The sequence below is a fragment of the Mobula birostris genome, chromosome 15, assembly GCF_030028105.1.
Source record: "Mobula birostris isolate sMobBir1 chromosome 15, sMobBir1.hap1, whole genome shotgun sequence".
NCBI lineage: Eukaryota > Metazoa > Chordata > Chondrichthyes > Myliobatiformes > Myliobatidae > Mobula > Mobula birostris.
The window spans coordinates 43,051,672-43,077,331 of record NC_092384.1 but is presented as its reverse complement, the minus strand read 5'-3'; the positions used below and the strand labels follow the sequence as shown (position 1 = coordinate 43,077,331).

Below are 25,660 nucleotides of genomic sequence, written 5' to 3'. Positions count from 1 at the left end.
CTGTCCTCCTGAATTCAATCCTGTCATAGTGTCCTCCAAGAAATGGGGCCCATCTCTGCATTTGTGCTGCTGCTGTTAGTGGAACAGCCTTCTGTGGATTGAAAATGGACACTAGTGGTTGATGATCAGTAATGAGGATAAATTCTCTCCTATACATGTACTGGCTGAAATGTTTTACATTCCCTTCACTTCCATCACACATGTGACATGACTGTACCTATGCCATGAGGCGAGAGGTCGCGGGCAAGCTTCACTGGATCACAAGATCACAAGGAGCAGAAGTAGGCCATTTAGCCCATCGAGTCTGCTCCGCAGCTCCATGAGCTAAACTATTCACCCATCTAATTCCAATTTCCAGCTTTTTCCCCATATCCCTTGATATCCTGACTAATTAGATACCTATCTAATTGGAGTTCTGTGCTCAGTTCTGGTCACCTCACTACAGGAAGGATGTGGATAGGATGATGTGGACCATAATGTGTGAGTACAGTGATTAATGCCACCATTTCCTTTGCCTTTTGGAAAACCATCTTTGTCCATTGCCATCTCTTCCCGAACTGTAGTAATTATTTCAAGGGATGGAGCACAGTAGCCAGGTTTGGCAGAAACCTGTTATAGTAATTCACAAATCCTCAAAAGGACCACATCTCTGATATGTCCTATGGCCTTCCGGCATCCACCACTGCTTGAGTTTTCTCAGCACACTTGTGTGTAATCTTTGTGTGTCAATGGTGTGACCACAGTAAGTGATGCTTGATTTGAAGAATTCGCACTTGTTGCGGTGTGCTCTGTCCTTAATCTTCTAATCCTTTTAACACTTTACTGAAATTTTGGAGATGTTCCTTGTCATCCTCACCAGTAAGAACGATGCCATCCAAGTAACACAGAGTGCCTGAGCAGCTTTTCAGCACCTGGTCCATAGCTTTCTACAAGAGAGAAGTGCCGATACTACTCCAAAAATAAGTCTATTATAGCAATACAGCCCTTTGTAAGTGTTTTTGCTGAGAAACACTTTGGACTCCTCTTCCATCTCCATCTGTAGGCAGGCCTCAGCTAAATCCACTTTGCTGAAGTGTTTTCCTCCAAAAAGGTTTGCAAAGATATCCTCTATCCTGGGCAGAGGGTATTGATCACTCTAGCCATGGCCAACCTCTCAAAGCATTTCATTGTTTGTTTACAAAATTCATTATGGGTTATATGTAAGAATATGTAAATTGCATAGTCATTACACCACCACATCATGTGTGAGTACCTTACTACATAAAAAGGGAGGAAAAAAAACTTCATAGGCATGTATCCCAGCTCCTGTGTTTTTTTTTCAATTAGCTTCTGGAATTATAGTACAAAACATAACAGCAGCAACAAGGAAGTTTTAAAACGAACCCGAGACAACTGCCTACCCATTGAAGCACAGCATGTTTTTCTTCAGAAGGAGAGACATTCCAGTTTAAAAAAAAGGAGAGACATTCGAGTTTAAAAAAAAGGCAGGAAACAGATGAAATTAACAAGCAATGAGTATGACCATGGTTTGATAAACAGTGAGTACTCGGTGATAACAGTGAGTACTCAGTGGGGTGCCACGATAGCATAGTGGTTAGCACAACGCTTTACAGTACACACAACCCAGGTTCAATTCCTACTGTAAGGAGTTTGTGCATTCTCCTGGTGACTGTGTGCATTTCCTCTGGGTACTCCAGTTTCCACCGTAAAAACGTACTGGTTGGTAGGTTAATTGGTCCTTGTGAATTGTCACATGATTGGGTTAGGTTTAAATGGGGGGAGGGGTTGCTTGGCAGCGTGGCTGAAAGGGCTGGAAAGATAGAGGTGTTCCATTGTACAACGGGTAATTGAATATTAAATACTGACCAAATATGAGTAGTATTTTGAAGCAAATGAAATAGACACTGAAAACAAGTTCCAGTGCTGCTGAGTGCAATGAATGGAAAAGCATACAGTTTGCTTAGGAGTTTAACTGCTCCACCCAAACCAGCCGGAACAAGCTTTGCTGATATCGTGAATGTAATGCAGGAAGATTTAGAAACAAAACCATTGATAGTTACAAAACATATTAGGTTTCATAAGCAGAATCAAAAGGAAGGAGATTCCATTTCAGCTTTCATGGATGAAATCAAAAAATTGACTGAGCATTGACAGTTCAGTGATGAGCTTAATGATGCACTGAAATATTGTTTAGTTCGTGGAATCTTACCAAAAAAACCCATAGAAAAATAGCTCCTAACTGAAACACAACTCATATTTAAAAGAGCAATTGAAAGCACTGTATCAATGGAAACAGTAGACAGGCACAAAATGAGCTGCAGTCAGGAATTAAAGTGAGCGTGAACAAAATTGCAACGTCTAAGCTCAAACTAGGTTGACCAAACAAATTGTATTACCGTTGTGGCAGGGACTCCCATGTGCTAGATCAATGCAGGTTTTTAAGGCAAAACTTGCAAAAAATGCAACAAGAGAAAATCTGCAGATGCTGGAAATCTGAGCAACACACTCAAAATCCTGAAGGAACTCAGTAGGCCAGGCAGCATCTATGAAAAAAAAGCACAGTTGATGTTTCGGGCCTAAACCCTTCGGCAGACTGGAGAAAAAAGACTGAGGAGTAGATTTGAAAGGTGGGGGATGGAGAGGGAGAAACACCAGGCGATAGGTGAAACTTGGAGGGAGAGGGATAAAGCAAAGAGCTAGAAAGTTGATTGGTGAAAGAGACAGAGGCCATGAAAGAAAGAAAAAGGTGGGGGGGGGAGAAGGAGCACCACAGGGAGAAGATGGGTGGGCAAGGAGATAACATGAGAGAGTGAAAAGAGGATGGGAAATGGTGAAGGGGGGAGAGGCATTACTAGAAGTTTGAGAAATCAATGTTCATGCCATCAGGTTGAAGGCTACCCAAATGGAATATAAGGAGTTGTTCCTCTAACCTAAGTGTGGCCTTATCACAACAGTGGAGGACCCACAGGTGGACATATCGGAATGGGAATGGGAAGTGGAATTAAAATGGGTGGCCACTGGGAGGTCCCACTTGTTCTGGCGGATGGAGTGTAGATGCTCGGCAAAGTGTTCTCCTAATCTACATCTGGTCTCTTTTTACGCTATCATGTTGGAGGACACTTACAAAAAGCAGGTTAGGCAGATAAATATAAAAGGACTACACAGGGAAAGAGAAAAAACTAAAGAGTCTATTTGGAGTTTCAAAAGGAGCACTAATCTGCATACTGTTGATGAAAAATCTGATAATGATGAGAGCGACACAGACTGAGGATCCTTGAGATTTACGATGTGAAAACCGGCAATATGGCTTATATCAAAAATGAACGGCAAATTAATTAAAATGCAATTCGACACTAGCTCAGTTCTTTCAGTCATTCCACAAAATGTGTTTGATTGGTATTTCAAAGATATTGAACTGAAGCCTGCAGATATTCACAAAGAATTTCTACTGGAGAAAAAACAACTCATGTGGGAATGACATTACTAACAGTGAAATACAACAACAAACAAGCCACAATGGGCTTGTATGTGGTAAAAATAGGAGAGCCAGCATTGTCCAGCCATAATTGGCTGAGATGACTACAATGTGATTTGGAGATTCATCCATCATTTACTTGCCACATCCCTTTCAATAGAGTCAAAATGAATGTGAATTAAGAAAGGTAGTGGATGACGCCACAGCAATGCTCAGGGATGGCACAGGAAAACTCAAGCATATCAAGGGTCAAATCATGTTAAATGAAAATGTCACACTCAAGTCTTACAAAGCCCGTTTGGTTCCTTATACCATCTGTGATAAAGTAGCCAGTGAGCTGGATTGTATGAAAGCTGAAGGAATTCTTTTCAGTGTTGTATGGAGCCTGTGGGCAACACCAGTGGTCCCAGTAGCCAAGAAGAATAGATCTGTCAGGATACGTGGTGACTTTAAGGTCACCATCAACCCAGTATTGAAAATAGATCAAGACCCTCAGCCCAGGATAGAGAATAGTCAAGGGTAACAATTGAACAAGGTAGCCTTAGCTGATGCCTACCTACAGATGGAGATGGAAGAAGATTCCAAAGTGTTCCTCACCATAAACACTCACAAAGGAGTTTATTGCTACAATAGGCTTTTATTTGGAGTAACATCTGCACTTGAACTCTGACAGAAAGCTGTAGACCAGGTATTGCAAGGCTGCCTAGTTACTCAGTTTTAGCTAGATGACATCATTGTTACCGGTGAGGATGACAAGGAACATCTCCAAAGTCTCAAGACAGTGTTAAAAAGATTAGAAGATTATGGGCCAAGAGCATGATGTAACAAGTGTGAATTCTTTAAATGAAGCATCACTTACTGTGGTCACACCAGGATTACATAAGTGTGCTGAGAAAAATAAGCAGTGGTCATAAGCTATTTGGCCCAAAGACCAAAGGCCGTGTCACAAATGTGGTCCTTTTCAGGATTTCTCAATTACTATAACAGGTTCCTGCCAAACCTGGCTACTGTGCTCCATCCCTAGAACTCATTACTACAGATTGGGAAGAAAAGACAAAGGACAATGCAGTGTGGGATGGCTTTCCTGAAGGACACTGTACTCACACATTATGATCCACATGGTCCAGTGAAGCTTGTTTTTGACTTACTGTGCCTTATGGCATAGGTGCATATGATATCACATGTGGTGAGTGAGGGAAGTGACCGCCATAGGCTTTGCATCATGTTCCCTTACTGCTGCAGAGAAAACATGGGTGTAGATTGACAGAGAGGCCTTGAGTCTGGTTTGGGGTGGAAAAAGTTTCAATCGGTACCTGCATGGGAGACAGTCTACCCTCATTACTGACTATTATCCTCTGGTGTCATTTTCAATCCACAGAAGGGTGTTCCACTGACAGCAGCAGCACAAATACAGAGAAGTGCTCTGTTTCTTGGAGGACACAATAACAAGATCAAATTCAAGAGGACAGCTATTCATGAAAATGCAGATGGATTGTCCCGTTTACCAATGGAAAAGGAAAAACTGAAAAATTTACAAAAAAGGACACTCCTCTCAATGTATTCTCCCTAATGCAAATCAAATGTGCCTTTATTAAGGCAGGGATAATCCAAAGTGAAACTAGAAAAGACCCACTCTGTCTCAGGTCTGCAAACAGGCCAAAAATGCTGCAGAAATTCCAGTCCGCCCATTTTTACCAGCACCAGGATGAACCTGCCCTTGACGGGGTTTGCCTTATGTGGGGATTGAGAGTTATTGTACCATCCAAGTGAGAGCTAAAGTGCTGGAGGAGCTACATGCCGGTCATCTAGGTGTGGTCAAAATGAAAGCTTTGGCTTGATGCTTTGTCTAGTGGGCTGGAATAGATCAGCAGATTGTGGCAGAACGGTTCCAGTGATTCCTGAAAATGAACGGAACGAAGACATATTACATGTGCACCGTACCACCCAGCTACATATGTCTTGGTGGAAAGGTTTGTCCAGAGTCTAAACAACGTGCTGTGACCAATGTCAGCAGAATACACTACATTGAGTCTGATAGAAACCATAGAAACTACAGCACAGATACAGGCCTTTTGGCCCTTCTTGGCTGCGCCAAACTATTTTCTGCCAAGTCCCACTGACCTGCACACGGACCATATCCCATCATACACCTCCCATCCATGTATCTGTCCAATTTATTCTTAAATGTTAAAAAAGAACCCGCATTTACCACCTCGTCTGGCAGCTCATTCCATACTCCCACCACTCTCTGTGTGAAGAAGCCCCCCCTAATGTTCCCTTTAAACTCTTCCCCCCTCACCCTTAAACCATGTCCTCTGGTTTTTTTCTCCCCTTGCCTCAGTGGAAAAAGCCTGCTTGCATTCACTCTATCTAAACCCATCATAATTTTATATACCTCTATCAAATCTCCCCTCATTCTTCTACGCTCCAGGGAATAAAGTCCTAACCTATTCAACCTTTCTCTGTAACTGAGTTTTTCAAGTCCCGGCAACATCCTTGGAAACCTTCTCTGCACTCTTTCAACCTTATTAATATCCTTCCTGTACTTTGGTGACCGAAACTGAACACAATACTCCAGATTCGGCCTCACCAATGCCTTATACAACCTCATCATAACATTCCAGCTCTTATACTCAATACTTTGATTAATAAAGGCCAATGTATCAAAAGCTCGCTTTACGACCCTATCTACCCGTGACGCCACTTTTAGGGAATTTTGTATCTGTATTCCCAGATCCCTCTGTTCTACTGCACTCCTCAGTGCCTTACCATTTACCCTGTATGTTCTACCTTGGTTTGTCCTTCCAAAGCACAATACCTCACACTTGTCTGTATTAAACACCATCTGCCATTTTTCAACCCATTTTTCCAGCTGGTCCAAGTCCCTCTGCAGGCTCTGAAAACCTTCCTCACTGTCCACTACACCTCCAATCTTTGTATCATCAGCAAATTTGCTGATCCAGTTTACCACATTATCATCCAGATCATTGATATAGATGACAAATAACAATGGACCCAGCACTGATCCCTGTGGCACACCACTAGTCATAGAACTCCACTCTGAGAAGCAATTCTCTACTACCACTCTTTGGCTTCTTCCATTGAGCCAATGTCTAATCCAATTTACCACCTCTCCATGTATACCTAGCGACTGAATTTTCCTAACTAACCTCCCATGCGGGACCTTGTCAAAGGCCTTACTGAAGTCCATGTAGACATCATCCACTGCCTTCCCTTCATCCACTTTCCTGGTAACCTCCTCGAAAAACTCCAATAGATTGGTCAGACATGACCTACCACGCACAAAACCATGTTGACTCTCCCTAATAAGTCCCTGTCTATCCAAATGCTTGTAGATTCTGTCTCTTAGTACTCCTTCCAATAACTTACCCACTACCGACGTCAAACTTACTGGCCTATAATTTCCTGGATTACTTTTTGATCCTTTTTTAAACAACAGAACAACATAAACTACTCTCCAATCCTCCAGCACCTCAACCATAGACACCGACATTTTAAATATATCTGCCAGGGCCCCTGCAATTTCAACACTAGTCTCCTTCAAGGTCCGAGGGAATATCCTGTCAGGTCCTGGGGATTTATCCACTTTAATTTGCCTCACTAATTTCCTCTTTGCATATCACAATGCAGCACACTCCATAACCAACAATTCACCAGCTACGTTGTTCCTTGTTCATTACTTGCACGCAAGCTTGGATCTTCTCAAACCCAATCTCAGAAGGACTATGCGGGACAAAACAGTTGAGACATATTTAGGGCTCATCTAACAAGGAGGGAGGTTAGGCTATAGAGACTCTGCACCTTCCAGTCCTATGTCAGCTTTTTCCAATAATTTAATATTATTTCTTATACACAGAGTTACACCACCCCCTCTGCCTAATAACCTATCTTTCCAATATACTGTATATCCTTGGATGTTCAGCTCCCAATGGCAGCCATCCTTTAGCCAAGTTTCAGAGATGGACAATGTCATATTTGCCAATCTGTAGCTGAATTTCAAGATTGTCCATTTTAGTCCTTATGCTATGTGCATTCAAATACAACACTCTCAGTCCAGTATTTGTTGCTTTCTGTTTTAACTGCGCCATTTCTTTATGCCCTGTAGCTCATGCCACTGGCTTGGACTAAGCTTCATCTCTTGCCTGTTCTTCCTATAATCTCTGTTGCACGCTATCTTTGATTTATCTCTGTTTTTTCCTTCCTCAGCCCTATCAGTCCGGTTCCCATCCCCTTACTAAATTAGTTTAAACCCTCCTTAACAGCTCTATTAAATGTGCCCGCTAGGATACTGGACCCCTTTGGGTTCTGGTGTAACCCATCCCTTTAGGCAAGTAGGCAAGTATCCGGGTTCCTGTATCTTTCTTTTGATTTGTTTCTGAAGTTACAAGGCATGACAGGGAGGACTGCGTCAGACCATACTGATTGGTGGGTGAGGCATGAGGGGCTGAGTGGCCTTTTACTTTTTGAGGTTCTCCCCTCCCTTTCAGGCCTTAAAGGCAGAAATGCAATAAGAACTCGGCCAGTCCAACAGCACCTGTGTAAGGAGAACCAGTGAAGATTACACATGAGGCACCATTCCTCAGTCTGTCAGCTCTCAGATACGTCCTCATTTCTCTTGCTGGTGTATGATTCCACTAAAAAATGCATCAAGCTGTTGCTACATGGCTCATTTCATCAGGAGGTCTTTCATCCACAGTCTCCATCCAGGTAGTGTCTCAGTCCTGCACCGTACACTTCGGCTTACAAGTAGGGCAGTCCCAGCTAACCTATTATCCTCACTTGCACCGGCCCTACTCCTTAAGAAACTCACACTCAATGCCCCCACCCACTCACCTTCTCCCCCAGCTGGTCTCACCTAATACCCGCCAGCTTGTAATCCTCCAGCTTCTTAATCAGACTTCTACCCCCTTACTTTCTAGTCCTGATGAAGGATCTCAGCCCAAAACATTGATGCCATAGATGCTGTCTGACTGGCCGAGTTCCTCCACCATTTTATGTGTGTTGCTTAAGATTTCCAGCATCTACAGAAATTTTTGTGACCAGTGTCATTGTGTTTTGGTCTCAAAACATCGACTGTACCTCTTCCTAGAGATGCTGCCTGGCCTGCTGCGTTCACCAGAAACTTTGATGTGTGTTGTGTCATTGTGTTTATTTTGTTCTGAGTTATGGATATTAAGTTTATGCCAAACTTATGTGATGTGTTGTGTTGCTGCTGCAAAAAGCTAATTTCTTGGTATTTATACCGAGTGTGACAATACATTTAACTCGAACCACAATTCGGAGGAAGGTTTTTCACCCCGAAACATTGACTAATTCACTCTCCACAGGGGCTGTTTTATTGTCTGGGTTCTTACAACAGCTCTATCTTTGATTCAGACACCAGCGTTTGCAATGCTATTTTTATCCCAGACCTCTCTAAGATATTTAAGATATTCTTTAAAACCAATATATTTTCCGAAATGCTTTACGTGGCTTCATGTCATAATGTTCACAGAAATATTTTCCACAGCCGCTCTAACTCAAATAAACGTATTATCTCGGGGAGTTTGCGGATTAGTCTTTCAGTGCGATTCACATGATCTTTGCCACTCCCTAGGTCAACAGGGGATTGAAAGGCTCGGCGGGAGCCACTCTGCTGCCTACTGGAACATTGTAAGGCTGTAACTTGGTTAACGTCGGATCTAACAGCGAACGGCCTGGAAGCAGGTACTGTATGCAGCATTACTGGCGGCGGAACTCTCAGTGAGCGAGGACTGCTTCCGGGAATAGTGAGGCTGGCTGGATCCCAGATATCTTTTGGAAGACCTGGATTTGGGCCGTGGAAACGTACACGTTAAATAGGCACCAATAACAAAGCGGCGTGCAGCATTTCCAATCAAAATACAAGCTGAAATTCTCCACTAAACTGAAGGGCGCTTTTGTTGAGGGTAAAGACGGGGTGAACCCGAATATAGCGAGGTTCGGATCGGTGTCAGTTACATCTCAGTATGAAATCCTACTGCATGCTTCTCGTTTACAGTGCGGTTATTTTTTTTAAAGTTGGAAATAATAGATGAAAATGTTACTTTTATTTTGAGAAAAGTATGACGGACAGATTTTAAAATTGAAAGGTCTTGCAAATTGTCGCAATATCCCCTACGTGTGTCTTTCGGTTGTATCCCATTGGAACAAAGACATATTTCCATAACGCCCGTTTTTTTCAGTCGTGTGCCATGAGCAGTTCGGATATGCTGATTTACTTTGACCAGGGGCTCCAGACCTCAATAAAACGAATCTATGTTGTATCAACTTTTGTTTGAAAAACTGAGGTGTACTGTATAAAGTAATTTTCAGTATAATTCGCTGTTTTTGCCCAATACCCAAAATTAAATAAAGGCGGAATCAGGGTTTTAAAATATTGTTAACACTAGGATCAGCCACTGTAGGCCATTACTGTATTATTAAGAATCTAATTAGAAACAGCCGCTTTATACCCACAATACCATCTCTAGTGTATTTATTAAATATTCACTATCTTTCAATTGAGTTATTGAAATGGAGTTGAAATGTGATTGGGGGCCATAGGTTTGGCATGAGACCAATATCAATTTCTGGTTCAGAAAAGCAAATAGTAAGTACATCTGATCATCTGTGTTTTGAGCACCTTGGATTTGACGTCTAAGATCTTTTGGAGGGACATTTTTGAATGGATTACTGTTTGATCTGAACTTCGGTATGTATAACTCCTTACCGTGCTTGGTAGTGGTTGGTGGTGGTGGGGGCCAGGGATTCCTCACATTTCTCTCATCTTGGAACAGCTGGAGTTGAGAGCTTGCAAGGGGTGATGTGATTTTCCCTTTCATTAATGGGTTTCCCATTAATGATGCTACTTCCATCATGGAGTCTTCCTGTTGGAATCAAGAAAGATTTTTCAGCCTTTATAGTGTGATATTCCAGGGCAGTATTTATGGATTGTGCATTGGCAGGCAATCAATAACCTCATACTAGGAGCAGGTCTTCAAGTCTTTCATTATACTCATGTTTTGCAATAATTCTGGATTGTGTTTATCTGTAATTTTTTTGCATCAGAAATAGTTCTATCCATTTTATTTACCTGGAGACTGTATTCTGCTCCTGTAGACTAAAGGTGTGCCAAACCATTACTAGGTTGCCCTGCTAATCTTTCATGTTGATGACTTTTCAACAGAACAAGGAAACATTTTGAAGAAGGGGGAGAGAACAAAGAAAATGTCCCAGATAGGTTGGAGACAAAGAGAAACTGGATCCCGTCTGGTACTGCTGTCAGATGGGAGAAGGTGATGAAGAATTGCTGATTGGAGGAGGTTTAAAAAAGGGAGGTGGATGATAATAGAGGAGAGAGGACTAGGAACACTGCTGGAATTGAGAGATGTAGAGCACAGCAGTTACTGAAAGCCTGAACTAAAAGAGATTGTTGGAGAAAACCCAGCAGCTTAGACAACATCCACTGCAGAGACGTCTGAGCTTAAGTTACAGATTGAGAACCTTGCAGCAGAACTGGTGACTTTTAACATAGGCTGGCAAGCTGGGTTATCTGAACTTATAGAATTCAGTGTTGAATCTGCAGATTTCCAACATGCATAGATGGAAGGTGTAGTACTGGCCTGTGTTGGATATACACAACGTGGAAGCATATCCTTCGGTCCCACATGGCCCAAGCACAAATTATACATTAATGTAATTTTAAAAAATTCTTCCATATTCATATCAACTTATTCTATCGCTCACCTACATAGTAGTGAAAATTAGTTAATCTACCTGTTTTTGTGATGTGGGAGGGAACTGGAGTACCTGGGGGAAACCTGTGCAGTCACAGGGAAAATGTACCAACTCTAATAGGATTGAGCCCAGATGGCTGGAGCTGTGAGTTAGCAGTTTGACTGACAGTGACGGGAAACTTGACGTTGAGAATCGTCTTTGAGAACTGAACAGAAAAGTTGTGCAAAGCAATATCTCTATTTTTGGTTTCTTTAATGGAAGGAAAATCAGTGGCTGCTTCAACCAAGTGGACCGTTTTGTTTCATAGTGCGGGAAGGTAAAATAGCAGAGATTGCATTGAGATGCGGTGAGAAAGAGAGTGGATGTTGTCGGAGATGGCAGAGTGAACCAAGACATGTTAGAGGGAACGGTCTCCAGAATGCTGAAAAGTGAGAGGAGGGGAAGATGTGTTGGATTCATATAGAAGAACACAGGAGCACATAGAGCTGGTCATCGTGTCCTTTAGGTCAAAATGAACATGACTAAACAATGCTGGCCTTAACTCCTGTATCAATTTCCCTTATCTGTCTGCCTCCACATTAAATGCTTCCAACAATCTGGTTTTCCTTATCCTCGGAAGCTGAAAATTCCAGAGAATCACTACCCTCAGAGAAGAAAATTCTACACATTTCCATTCTGAGTGACTGACTCCATATTTTTGCAATTATGTCCCCCTGCTTTTATGATTCCCCCACTAGTGAAGGTATCTTAATAACTATCCTGTCAAGCCTCCTTAGGATCTTGTTTCCTTAAGGTGATTCATCGTTTTTCGAAACTTCTGAGGAGTTTGGCCTCTCCTGATGGGACAACTCTCTCATCCCAGGAATTAGTCTGGTGAACTTCCTTTGGATTGCTTTCAAAATTGCTATATTTTTTAGGTATGGGAGCCAAAACCAGGTCTCAGGCGTGGCCTCACCAACACACTGTACAAATATAAGAAAACCATTCTGCTCTTAAACTGGGTGGAGTTATATAAGATCCATCAGAAAAGGTTGTTGAGGTGGAAGGTGAGAATGAAGGAAATCCTATCTTTGCTTGGGATGGGAGGAAATGGAACAGACCATTGTTCCCAACTCTTTGACCGGAAAGTCCTGAGCTGCGTCTTTGGATATTTTCCCTGCATCATGAATGGAGTTGCTGCAAATTTCACTCAGATAAAAAATCTGTGCTTGAAACCACCAAAACCTGGTCAACGATAATTAGCTCCTGACAACCAGAGAGGCGTTGATTCACTAAAGAAAGGCCCCACCTCAGGACACAGCTCTGTAGCCCAGTTCCACAGCCTGAATTGCTCTGCCTTTGTTGATTGAAGAGTGAATGTATCACTGTACCTTTAGCTTCCCTGTGACTGTGACCGGCCCAACAGAGAATGCCTATGGAGAGAACTGGAAGTTATTTGTTTCTGTATGATTCCTTTACTTGAATCTGTATGTTTTTTGAATGGGTGTAACCACATTTAGAGAAATAGATAATAGAATCAAAACTGAAGAGATCTAGTTTGAGTAACTTGGAGGGAGCATTGTGCAAAGTACATATGTTTATTACACCTATAAAATTTCCATTTTACAATGTGTAGTTCAAATACAAGGGTTCTATTTAAAACATAAAATATGTTAGGTAGGACAAGCATCTCAGTACTTACTATCTGCAAAAGTGAGTGACTAAACAAAACTCGTTCAGGTTTAATACCCTAACTGTCCCTGCACAACAAATAGTCTTTCCTGCTCTCCTTGTTCTGTTGATAATTATTGAGTCTGTTCACATGTTCACATTTCTTTTAAGTTTGATTTTTTTGACGTTTGCGCATGTGACCGTTCTGCTAATTGCTCATGGCAATTAATTGTGCTAACGTCTTTTAAATTGTTGGATGCTCTTGTGTTTTCTTTTATGGCATTGTCCTTTTTTTATATGCTTGGTACCGAACCATAATCAGTTCTGGTTTGTTTCACATACTGGCAATAAAGTGATTCTGATTCTGGTCTTAAATGGATTTACGGTAGTAAGTCTTAAGTCTTGCTTCAAGGGCGTCCAAGATTCCATACTTCGTCTCTGGCACCAAATCGCAGGATGATATGGGAAATTGAGCCCAATATTTCTGCTGTATGATTCCCTAAACCAGGCAGCCTCTTGGAAATCCATGCACATTCCATATTAGTAGGAATAGTTCCTATCTTGTGATCCCATAATCTGTAAAAAGTAACCGTAGATGATGAATGAGCTCCAATACAAGTGTGTAAGGATGGCTACATAAACTGTGGGGATAGCAGATTTGTTTCTATGGAAAGTTGTTCTTTTGTTGCCAGATGTTTTCTGGTATTGTCAGCAATTAGTTGGGAGATTCGGAAGGATGAACACTTATACATGATTTGCCTTTCAAAAGTGATTCAGTACTTAAAGGTGAATTGTCATAGCTGCTAAATGTCAGTGTCTAATTTTTGAATCTTTTAGTTTGACATGATGCCTGTCAACATCAATGACGTGATGAAGTTGGTGCGCCATATTTCGGAGGAAGAGAAGATGCATGTCGCAATAAAGAGTGCTGCGAAAGGAGCACTTCTGGCTGGTGCAATCGCATTTGCAGGAGGCTTGGTTGGTGGTCCTCCAGGAATCGCAGTTGGTAAGTTTATGCTCTTGAACAGATGGAAATTTATAGATTTAAGATGACAATAAATGGTGAAGTTAGATAAGCACCAGGTATTACATTTAAATGATTCATGGTTAGTGCCTCCCTTTAAACAATGTAGCGTGGGATTGGCAATGGGCACTATGAACATGTTTAATGCCCAATTGAGTAACATGCTGACTATTATCTCCACAAAATTACGAAAGCTTATTAGAGTTTGTAAAATATATGCTTGAGGGATCAGTATCAGGCAATATTGTCAGTGATCAAACCAAGTATTATTAAAGTATCATCAAAAGTCCAAAGTTTTGTGGGTTCCAATTCCAATGGGGAAACGGAAAATTTATTTTGACAAATGTGATAATTTAATTAAACTAAAACTGAAAGCTATCCGTCTCAGGAATCCAATTAAACCCACGTAATCCTCAGAGAAGAGAAGCTGCAATCTCTGCTTGGTTTGACTTCAGTCATAAGTCAGTTCCATTGGCTCTGCCTTATATAAATCATATCATAACTCTCTTCTATTTTCATATAACCGAACCTTTGAAGTCACTCCTGATGCATATCTCAGCACTTTTTCTAAAGCACACACATCCATTTTAAAATCTGACAACTAGACTCCCATGTATTCAATAGATTATTTTATCTCATCATAAATGTCAACATAGTCTCTCTTTCTGTTGTACCCTAATATTCTATTTTGCAGCATTGAAATGCTGAGTGGTAAATCACTTCTAGATCCCTTTTAAAGTCTGTCTGTGCTGAGTCAATTCCCTTCATTGTATATGTGCGTTCGTGGCTTATTTTTTTTGCCCCCAATAGGCTATACTTCACTTCTGGCAGCATTAACCATTCTCGTCCCCAATTACATGACAGATCCGAAATCTTAAGTAAAGTTATGAGATCAAGTTCAAGTCCATTGGCATTCAACTGGATATGGAAGACTCTGGTTAATTGGGATACTTTAGGACCAGTACATTTTGGCCCAATTAAGCAGCTGCTCCAATTAGCTGAAGTTTCATGGAAATAGTTTAAAAAAAGACAAAATACTGTTTAACTAAATAAGAAATTATGTATTTAAGTGAAATACAGAACAAATTAGAACACTACCCAGTTTACTACAGTACTATAAAACTCTATATTAGTTTGTAATAATTATCAAGGAGAAATTAATCCAGTGTATGCTGGCACATTCTTTTGATTGCTGTAAATGAACAAAATCAGCCCAGATACTGGTACATATAATAGACTGCATGTGTTGCCTTCTTGCATGAAGTAGTGTCAAAAATCACTGCTTTTTAATTTAATGTTGGTCAGCCCAAATGAATAATACAACTCAAGCATACGCAATTTGGTGTATTCTAACAATTAATGTCCAACAGCCACACAAGTGCACAAAACTGACTCTAGTTAGAAATGGTTGCATCCTTCAAATCTTCATTTTTATTGTAACATTCAAAATGATTGTCGATAACCTTTAAATTCTTTTTTAATTCCTAACTTGCTGAGGAAGTGAAATCATTTTATTTTCACTCCTCATCGTTTCTCTCATCTCCAAGCCTGAGTGCTTGAAACCACAGTGAGCAACACAGTTCCAAATTGTTTCACTGCTTGTTTCCCGCCAGCTGTCAGTGACAATAATCACATCTATTTGAACACAAACACATGCGACTGATGCTATTTAAAACCTGTTAGCTCAGTGTAGTGTCCAACGGCCACACAAGTGCACGCATCGGACACTAGTGAGAACGGTCTCCTGTCCCAAGTAAGCAGTATAGTGTCCCAAATAAATGAAGAAAATCCCAGCTATTTTCTTGATTAGGTTTTGATCTTTAAGAGTTGTCCCAAATAAGCAGCTGCCCCGATCAACCAATGGCCCAATTAACCAGAATCCCCTGTACATATATACCATCAAACGAAACAAGGTTCCTCTGGACCGAGCTACACAACACAATACATGAATCACATTTACTCCAAATAAACTTATGTCATAATAACAAGCTGTTATTTATCTCTAAAACCTTATTTCAGTGTCAATTATAAATTAAACAAACAATAAGTTTTGGATTGAGTATTTTGGAGCATCAGTTTGGTGTATTCACAGTTCCTATATGTTGTGTGAAAATGCAATGAATATATTTTGAGGAAAATATCTGAAACTGTTTTACCAATCTTCTGTCCTCAATGGAACTAAATGCTGGAACTCCCACTATGGGAGTATCTTCGCCAGAAAGCATTTGGTTCTTGGTCATTGGAGCAAAGTTTGCAGTTGAAATTTCCTAGCCATGCATTAATTAAATCCACAATTCAGGGAGATGTTAGAGAGTCTGTTCTGGATCATGGCTCTGTAGATTGATACTCAATTGTGTCACAGTTGCCTTCTTCATTCAGAAGTTGGGGAAGAAAGTCTAATACGATAGCTTGTTTGAAGAGGCAGTGCTGAACTGAATCTCTACGGTTAACGACTGTGTGAATTATGTAAGTGCTTGTATAAAATTTGGGTGATTATCTGATCAGGGCCTGGCTGTGATGTCATTCCTTGTTAAATGGCTTGCTAGCAGTCACTGTCCTGGTTGTTTTAATAGAAATAGTTCATTGGTTGAGAGATCTTTGGAGGGCTGTATGTCAAGGAGCATAATTAAACGTGAAGCAGTATTTTTAAGAAAAAAACAAAGCATTTTAAAATTAGAAAATAAATGATGTTCATATTGTCCTGTTTGTTTTCTCTAGGTGGTGCATTTGGTGGGTTGTTGGGTGCCTGGATGACAGGTGGACAATTTAAACCAGTGCCCCAGATACTTATGGAGCTTCCACCAAATCAACGGCAGATCCTGTGTGACGATGTAGCAAATATTGTCCGGCATTTGGACTGGACTGATGCAGTGCAATTGATATCATTAGTAATGGGAAATGCTGCCTTGAAGAGCCAGGTACTGGCAGCAATAAGTGGATATTTTATGAGACAACTCAATGCTGAGGTGCGATACCATGACTGAAATCTGTGCAATTCTTGAAATACGAATTTTACTGAGTAGATAGACATGAAGTATTGCCTACGAATTCAAGAATCTATGAAGAATGCTATCTTGATTATGCTGCAGTGATACTGGTGAATTTTGCTGTTTTAAATATTGATTAGAATGGAGTGGCATTTGGCTTGCAGGTTGGTGCAAAAGTATGTTTGCCTGTTAAACTCTGTGGCCAATGTTCAGCTCTGTTGACTTAAAAAGAAAGGAAAAATAAGTCAAGTATTTAACTGGTGGCAAATTGCAATCTTACCCATTTCAGCAATACCACCCAGGATAAATTTCTCCCCCAATTGTATCAGCATCAGGATTCTTTAAATTTGTTTTTATTTTTTTTTTGTTGTTTACCTTCTCTTGTCATTTGTCAACAGTCAATCAATAGGAAATGGACTGGGTTCATAAACAAGGAATAACTTTCAGGTAACTTAAGAATAACTGGACTTTTTTTCAATAGCTCGTTAATGCTCTTTTAATTTGGTAATACTTGAAAAAACATGGTAATTTTAAAAAGTGTCTGGATACATACTGGAAAGCTGCAAGAAATGATCTCACAGTTACTGTTCGGAAAGTAACATCTCTCCAGCTAGTCATCTCAGTCAGGCTGATGTGTCTGTAAATTCTGATAAGATAGTCTAGTGGCCAAAGTGAAACATTAGATGCACAACAGGGATACCAGGACCCAGAATGATCTGGACAGAGTTAATCAAGATAAATTTGTCAAAGTAACTGGTGAGAATTGCAGCATAACTGTAGCTTGGAGAGCCTTTCTGGATTAGTTATAAGGTTAGTCTACAGCCTTGCACAACCCGACTGCGTGTACAATGCAGCTGGAGGCCCTGTATACACATCTGCCAATCAACCAATCATATCAGTAGGACTGCCCTACTGATCAGCATTGTCCCTGATGTTAACTTATTAACCAAGTATAAACATGGATGAATTTGTTCCACCAGCAATGCCAAAATGATCCCAAATTTATTTAGTTTCTTATCTTTAAAGAAACTGTACAATGTGCATAAAGTGAGAATAAAAGTTAACAAATGGGTTTCAGTCCCAAATTGTAGATTGGACAGTAACTATGCAAAAGTTAAAGAATACTAAACAGCAGCAGCAAAGTAGTGTTTCTAGTAGGCAGAAAGCTGTTTCCAGATGCTTTAGACAGTGTGATAAGCACTAAAGGATGAACAAGAGGAGAAAAAGAAAATGGAATAAACAGTACCAGGTTAGGGTTAAGCTGAAGAACGTACATCAGTAAACAGGGAGTAGTGTAAGCGTGGATTAAGTAAATCTGAGGAGGATAAACCTGACTTCAGTGTGGAATACCTGAAGGAGTGGCATTTTTTTTTTACTGTTGCTGAAGCGGATTACTGCAGCATAATGGGATTTTCCATGTTATTGGAAAGTAACAGTCTTTTGGCAGGAAATTCCACAGCAGGCTGGCCCACATGTCAACCCGAGCTCATTCTGGAAAATTCCTCAGGGCACTGCCACAACAGACGCGACTCTTTCTGGCAGTAGTGCTACACTGGGGCGAAATAAATGTGGACTTTGCACATATCCAAAGATAAGTTGGTAAGTTAATTGGTCATTGTAAATTGTCCCGTGATTAGGTTGGGAGATTGCTGAATGGTGAGGTTCGAAGGGCTGGAAGGGGGCTACTCCACACTGTATGTCAGTAAGTAAAAGTTATTTTCTCTGAGAAGCACAATTAGAACTAAGGAAAATCACAATTATGTCTACAGAATTGAGGGTGAAAGTACTGCAGAGTCTGAGGAGATTGAGGGAGATATATAATATAAACAAGAGAAAATCTGCAGACACTGGAAATCCGAGCAACACACACAAAATGCTGGAGGAATTCTGTAATTATTGTTCTTATTGCCCATTGTTAATTTTCAATAGCTGCAGTAGAGGTCATAGATCATCTGAGCCACACAGCCGATTTGGGTGTTTATCCTCAGTATGAGGTTTAGCCTTCATCTCATTAGCCCGATCTGTTCCAATACTCACTTTTACTTCCCGGCCCAATTATTAATGTATGATCTATAAGTTGTTGTTGATCTTTCCCTTGAGAAAATAGCAAACTGATTCTTCCCTAGTGCTGGCAACTTTTCCCATAGTGCTGTTGAGGGGACGTTCCAGGTGATTGGTTCACAAATCATGAAACATTTCCAACCCAGGAAGCACCGTGGAAATATTGCCGATCATGTGTACCCATTGGCCTTGAACTTGGTCATTGCTGCAGGCTTAGATGGGCTATTGGAGTAGTTCAAGTGAGTGACTGATGTAGGTGTGGGCAGTAAAGGTACTGAAACCCGCTGGTTTCCTTCGCTGCGTAAGTCTAGGGGAGACAACCTCCTGCCCTGCCAAACTCGTGAGACTGAGGCGATGTCCAACCCCAAACCCCTGCTGGTGTGGATGTGTGTAATTTGCTAACCTGTTTCAAATTAGTGCCACAAAATAACAGTACACTGCATATGATTAAAAGATTATATTTATGAATCTTAATTTGACTAAAGGGTTAGTAAAGAAAAGAACAAAAAAAAGAAAAGGGCCTGTTTTAATTAAACAGCCAAATGTGCATGGGTTTGGAGCTCAAATCGATCTTGCCCCAGCTTTGCTGAATCACGGTCCCACTCTGGGTTGAATCCTACGACCTCTTCTCTCCTGCATCTTCCCTCTTCATCCTCTCTTGAACAAAAGCACCAAGCCCAATCTTAGAGAAACCTCCCCTTAATTTGACCATCCTAATTGGATGGCACACATTTCTCCTCATCTCTTGTCTTCATCAATAACCCAAACAAGCTGAAAACAGAACAGACTGCTCTTACAGAACTGCTAAATGAAATACATACAGCATAACAGTAAAAATATGAACTAGGGCATTACACTATATCATGGTGGTATTGGAATGAATGATTCAATTGAGTGAACTCCTTTGTGCTGCGTGCTCTTAGAGCTGCAGTCATCCAGGTGAGGAAATGATTTGAGAACACACGCAACACACAAAATGCTGGAGGAACTCTGCAGGTCAGGCAGCATTTATAGAAAGTAATAAAGAGACCCGATGAAGGGTCTTGGCCTGAAAGGTGGACTCTTTATGCCTTTCTGTAGATTCTGAGTTCCTCCACCATTTTGTGCATGTTGCTCTGGATTTCCAGCATTTGCAGAACCTCTTGTGTTTATGATATGAGAACATCCCTGGCTTTGCTTTATAGACTGTAAGAAGGCTGTCTGAAGTCAGAAGATGTGTCATATGAAGGGTACTCAATCCTTAACCTGCTGTTGTGGCTACAGTTTCTATGTGACTGATCCAGTTAAATAAACAGCGCTATTGCTGATGGAAGTGATAACGTCGTGGTTCAGACCAGGTGTTGAGGTGGTCATCGTCTGGCGTTTATCTGAACTTTACCTGCTGCATATCAGTCAATACTGAATGTTTTTTTTACAAATTGGTGCATTCCTAAGGAATGGCGTGATTAAAGTAGTTGGCGTAGAAAGGGAGGGATGGCACAGGTATTTGTTGCGAGCATTCCTAGCATCCTAGCCTCGGAGGCAGGGCAGTGCAGTTACACCGGAAGTGCTGTTGAGTAGGATTTCTCATACTCATTTAAATTTGGAATGATAGGTAACACTGAAAAGTACAAAATTGTACGTGGAATTGACAGGTTAGAAGCTGAAAGACCGTTTGTAATGGCTGATGAGTCGAGTCAGGGCACTGTCTTATTGTAAGGGATTAGCCTCTAGAAACTGACATGGAGAGATTTCTTTGAGGGTTCTATAATTCTACCCTAGTGGTCTATGTACAGGTTCAAGATTACGTTTTTGAGGACCAAGGGAATGGAGGCATTCCAAGAAATATTAAAAATAGACGTTGCGCGTAACTTAGTCCTGACCTTACTGAATAATAGAGCAGGTTCAATGAGTTATATGGCTCCTGGTTTTCCTAATGTTTTGCAGGACTACTCTTGTCAGTAGCAGGTTGTAAGTCTTTTACATTTAGTCTTCAATTTATTCCCCTATTGCCCAGTTTCTACATAATAAGAACTAGGAGCAAGAGTAGGCCATCCGGCCCATCGAGCCTGCCCCGCCATTCAATAAGATCATGGCTGATCTGTCCATAAACTCAGCTCCATCTACCTGCCTTTTCTTCATAACCCTTAAATTCCTTGCTATGTAAAAACCTATCTAACTGTTTCTTAAATATATTTAGTGAAGAAACCTCAACTGCTTCCCTGGGCAGAGAATTCCACAGATTCACCACTCTGGGAAAAACAGTTTCTCCTCATCTCCATCCTAAATCTTCTCCCCTGAATCTTGAGGCAATGTCCCCTAGTTCTAGTCTCACCTACCAATGGAAACAACTTTCCTACTTCTATCTTAGCTATCCCTTTCAAAATTTTGTATGTTTCTATAAGATCCCCTCTCATTCTTCTGTACTCCAGAGAGTATAGTCCCAGGCGACTCAATCTCGCCTCAGAGGTTAACCCCTTCATCCCTGGAATCAACCTGGTGAACCTTCTCTGCACTGCCTCCAAGGCAGTATATCCTTCCTCAAGTATGGAGACAAGAACTGCATACAGTACTCCTTAATCACTATAAATACTCAAATTTTGTCAAATGTGCTAGCTAAATCTCATACATTGTATCATCTCAGTCAGAACACCTCTTCATCTATATTCTGTTGTCTCTGGTGATTAGAACAAAAAGTGAATTGTCACTATAGTCTGAAATGAGCCACATAACTACTGATTAAGATGATACCAACAAGTAAGCAACTACTCATCTGAAGTGGACACTAAAATTGGTTTTCAAGTACTTATTTTACCATCATTTGTACCAATCTACAAGACCTTTGCACATGAGGCCCATTGATCCTTTTTTATAAAAGTTGTTCTTTATTACACAGTCAAAGCATATGTTTAATTTGTATGAAAATGTAACTGTTGTATGGTCTAAAATGACTAAATTGTGGCAGATGTATTCTGCAGTAATTCAAGGGATATCGATTGATTCTGACCACTGGGGTAAATGTACGCTAATGAACAGCCATTTTCTTTCCACTCCCAGTTGACAATTGCTTACTCGCTGTTTCTGTGGAAATGGTTAACACTATTCAAGAGCAAATTTCACAGAAGCCTACTTTTGGTACTGTTGAAGACACAAGATGCTGAAGGAACACAGTGGGTCAGGCGGCTCTTATGGAGGCAAATGGACAGTTGATGTTTCGGATTGAGATCCTTCATCAGGACTGGAAAGAAAGGCTCATACATAAGGTGAGGGAGAAGGGAGGAGCTGGAGTGAGAACTGGCAAGTGATAAGCTGGGATGTGATAGGTGGAACTGACAAAGCGTTGAAGAAGATGGAATCTGATAGGAGTGGACAGCAGACCATGGAATAAAGGACAGGGGATGAGGGGGAGGCAAAGGGGTGTGGGTGATAGGCAGATCACGAGGGCAAGGGAAGGAGTGATGGAGCTTGAAGAATAAGGGAAAACCAAGGGGGGAATGACAGAGAGGTGTGATTGTCAGAAGCTAGGGAAATTTTTGTTCATGCCATCGGGTTGAGACAATAAAGATTGGATATGAGGTGTTGTTACTCTAATCTCCATCCAGCCTCAACCAGGCAGTGGTTGAAGCCATAGACAGTCATGTCAGTGTGGGAGTGGGAAGTGGAATTGTAATGGGTGGCTGTACTACAGATAGAGCAAAGTTGTTTGATGAAGTGGTCCCCCATTTTGTTTTCGGTCTTACTGTTAGGAGCACCAGATACAATAACTGACACCGTTCAATTTATTTGTGAAGGACTGCCTCACCTGGAAAGACTGTTTAGGACCCTGAATGTGGAGGAGGTGTAGAGGCAGGTGTAATATTTAGCGCAGTTCCAGGGTTGAGTACCTATACAGGAGTCGGTGGGGAGGGATGATTCTATCAACAGTCAAGACCTGAGAATTCCTTCTCGTTTCACTGTTGGTTTGTGAAATTCCTCTATTTCAATTCAGCCTTTAAACTTTTTAGATATGCAATAGATAGTGAGTTTAAGGATAATTTTCTAAATGTTCCCTGATGTAAAGCCAATTGAGGTTTTTATGTTCATGGAGAATTAAATGGTGCCCATAACAAGGAAGAGCTTACATAATTGTGTGGAAATAGAAAAGGAAATCACAGCAATATCTGAGCAATTCAAATGACAAATTTTAATTAATCTTAGAGCAAAAACTGAAGGTGAATGGCAAACTTATACATTTTGATGTTTCTAATGACATTCCTTGTTAATGTGCTTTAAAAAATTCTTGTACAGTTGCATTAACCTATGTAATGTTTGTGTCTTTTTAATAATATCCTGTAAATTATTAACCTTAACTCTTGTGCACGTTTATGCAATCCAAAATCATGTATCAGAACACCCGCTGTACATTGTCCATTAAGTTCCAGCTTAATAGGACAGGAATAATGGTCAACGTGCACCTAGTTATCCATCACATATCTGCGAACATTGACACATAAATGACTGGTTAGCACCATAGGTTAATTTATTGAGCTATTAACTCTCAGTTTGAATTCAGCCCACACTGATGGGATTAAAATTACATCCCCAACAGAACTAAATAAGTTAGCATGGGTAGTTTTATTTTAAGTCACTGTGGGCATAAATTGTCAGTAGTGCAAAACTACCACTGGAAGATAAATTGTTTCTAAGTTGACAAGCTCCCCTTAAAAGAAACTGGTAAAATTTTGATGTAAAAGGCTCTTTCAGGAATAGAGATATACAGACTTGAGTCAACATGATCTCTCTTTAAAAAATATTATTTGCAAAAGTTAGTCTGAATAATGTTATATGAGCTGTTGTAAAGCTGCTGGGATTATTACTGTAAGTTATTGCAAATATGAGTTCATGATAAAAGAACAAATGATTTGTTGAGGGAGTGGATATATGTTTTGAAAGCTTTGCAAACACAGTTTAGCAGGGAATGTATTAATTAGACATGAACTGATTTAACACATTTCTTAAAGTGGCATGTTTGTGAAAATTAAATTATTTTCACATTGTTTTATTTAGTTTTCTCCCGTCAGAAGCTCACTTTATTTTCACTGCATTCTTTTACAGTAAGATATTCCATATTGTTGTAAACAGTTAAAATTCAATCATGCTAATAGGGTACAATCTTGACTTGTAACTGGAAAGTTTATTTAAGTTGTCTGAAACAATGCAGGTGTAACTGGGATCTGCTGAATGACTTCATTATTTCAGCTCTGTGAGCCTTAAGCATCCACTGCACGTGCCTGATTGTATCAGTAATAAATAGTTAATAGAAATGTTAAAGTTTTCCTGTTACTTTTTCACATCAGCTTCATAACATGAAGGATGTTTATTGGTCAGATCATCATGTAATACTTTTCATGTTCCAAGGTCATTTTTGCTTTATAGTCATTATCTAAGACTGAGTGTTAAAAAAGGGCAATGTAATTAAAGAAAAAATGTGCCTATTATTTTATCAATCCTGATTGTAAAATACAGATCTAGTACACTGCATCTGTATTTCATGAATCTGATATTTTGGAAGATATTTAAGAGGTTGATGAAAGATTGCTGATAAAATAACTAAAACATGAAATACACCAGTGTATCTATGCTGGCAATCATGATCTGTCTATGTAAAGGTTGTGCGTGCTTGTGACAAAGTGGGGTTTCCTGGGATCTGGTTTCCTAATACAAGAGATGCTGGTTGTTCTGTTAATTGGCACATGTAATTTACATTAAGTGTAGGTGGGCAGGAGGAGAATCAGTGCAGGTTCATGGACATGTGAGACTTCATGGCCAAACAATCTCCATGTGAGCACTTGTTAACAGTGTAAATTGATACTTCCATTTCCAGAAAGAAGAGCTAATGTTAAAATGAGGATTTATAACTGCATTGTTAAACAAGGCAATGATTGCTGCATTAAGCTTTAAGAACACATTTATACTTGAGAATTAATGAGAAAATTCAATGGTCACCTGTCTTGTTGGTCTCCTTGCAACCTCCTAACACTCCCCTCCCTGACTTCCAACAAAAGGCATATTTTGGCCCATTTTTCAAGAAGATAATTTTGATAAAAGGAAGATGCTGTGAATGTTACAATTACTGTTACTTATTTTAATTTTTTTATTTTGAGATTTTTATTTTATCAGCTTGGGGCCAAATTTGAAATTGAGATTTTCTTTATATTTTTTGATCCATTGTAAAACTGATAATTAAAAAAAATAAATTTCTTTATGTAAATATAGAAATATAATTAACTTTGAACAATATTATTATGATACATTTATTGGCGTTGAGTGTGTGCAGTTAGGAACCTAATGCATCTTGACAGTAAGAAATAATATTTACACCCTTAGTATTTAACTAAATTTTGTGTTGGTGAATTCTTTCTTCTGCAGTGTGTATTATGTATAGATGGAACAAAAGTTAGATTTGTATAGCTACGATTTGTAAAATGTAACTTAATAATAAAAACATATTTGAAACCTTGCCAATATTCATTTTTGAGCTGGCCAACATTTGGGTATTATTATGGAAAATAAATAATGTTGATAAAGCAAATTTACTTGTAAAATTTGAGAATGGATTGCATATTTTAATAGCGTCAGTGAGATTCTTGTCACTTAGATGGTGCTGACATTGCCATTAGAAATATATGTCCAAATTAAATGTTTACCACAAATCAAAACAACTTCAATGTTAACTCTTCTATATTA

General features: G+C 40.0%; 1 protein-coding gene across 5 annotated transcripts; it reads left to right on the top strand.

Moving 5' to 3' along the window:
• The first annotated feature begins 9,099 nt into the window (after positions 1-9,099).
• Positions 9,100-25,420, top strand: LOC140210580 (protein C19orf12 homolog). 5 transcript variants are annotated; one of them, XM_072279666.1, is made up of 4 exons: positions 9,100-9,202; positions 13,721-13,889; positions 16,626-16,873; positions 21,992-25,420. In XM_072279666.1, exons 2-4 carry the CDS (start codon positions 13,727-13,729, stop codon positions 22,142-22,144), a joined length of 564 nt encoding a protein of 187 aa, XP_072135767.1. In that variant the 5' UTR covers positions 9,100-9,202; positions 13,721-13,726; the 3' UTR covers positions 22,145-25,420. The 5 variants fall into 5 exon arrangements, with proteins under 5 accessions (XP_072135767.1, XP_072135768.1, XP_072135769.1 ...); XM_072279667.1 differs by lacking the exon at positions 9,100-9,202 and adding an exon at positions 9,269-9,423; XM_072279668.1 differs by lacking the exon at positions 9,100-9,202 and adding an exon at positions 9,269-9,454.
• Positions 25,421-25,660: the final 240 nt, after the last annotated feature.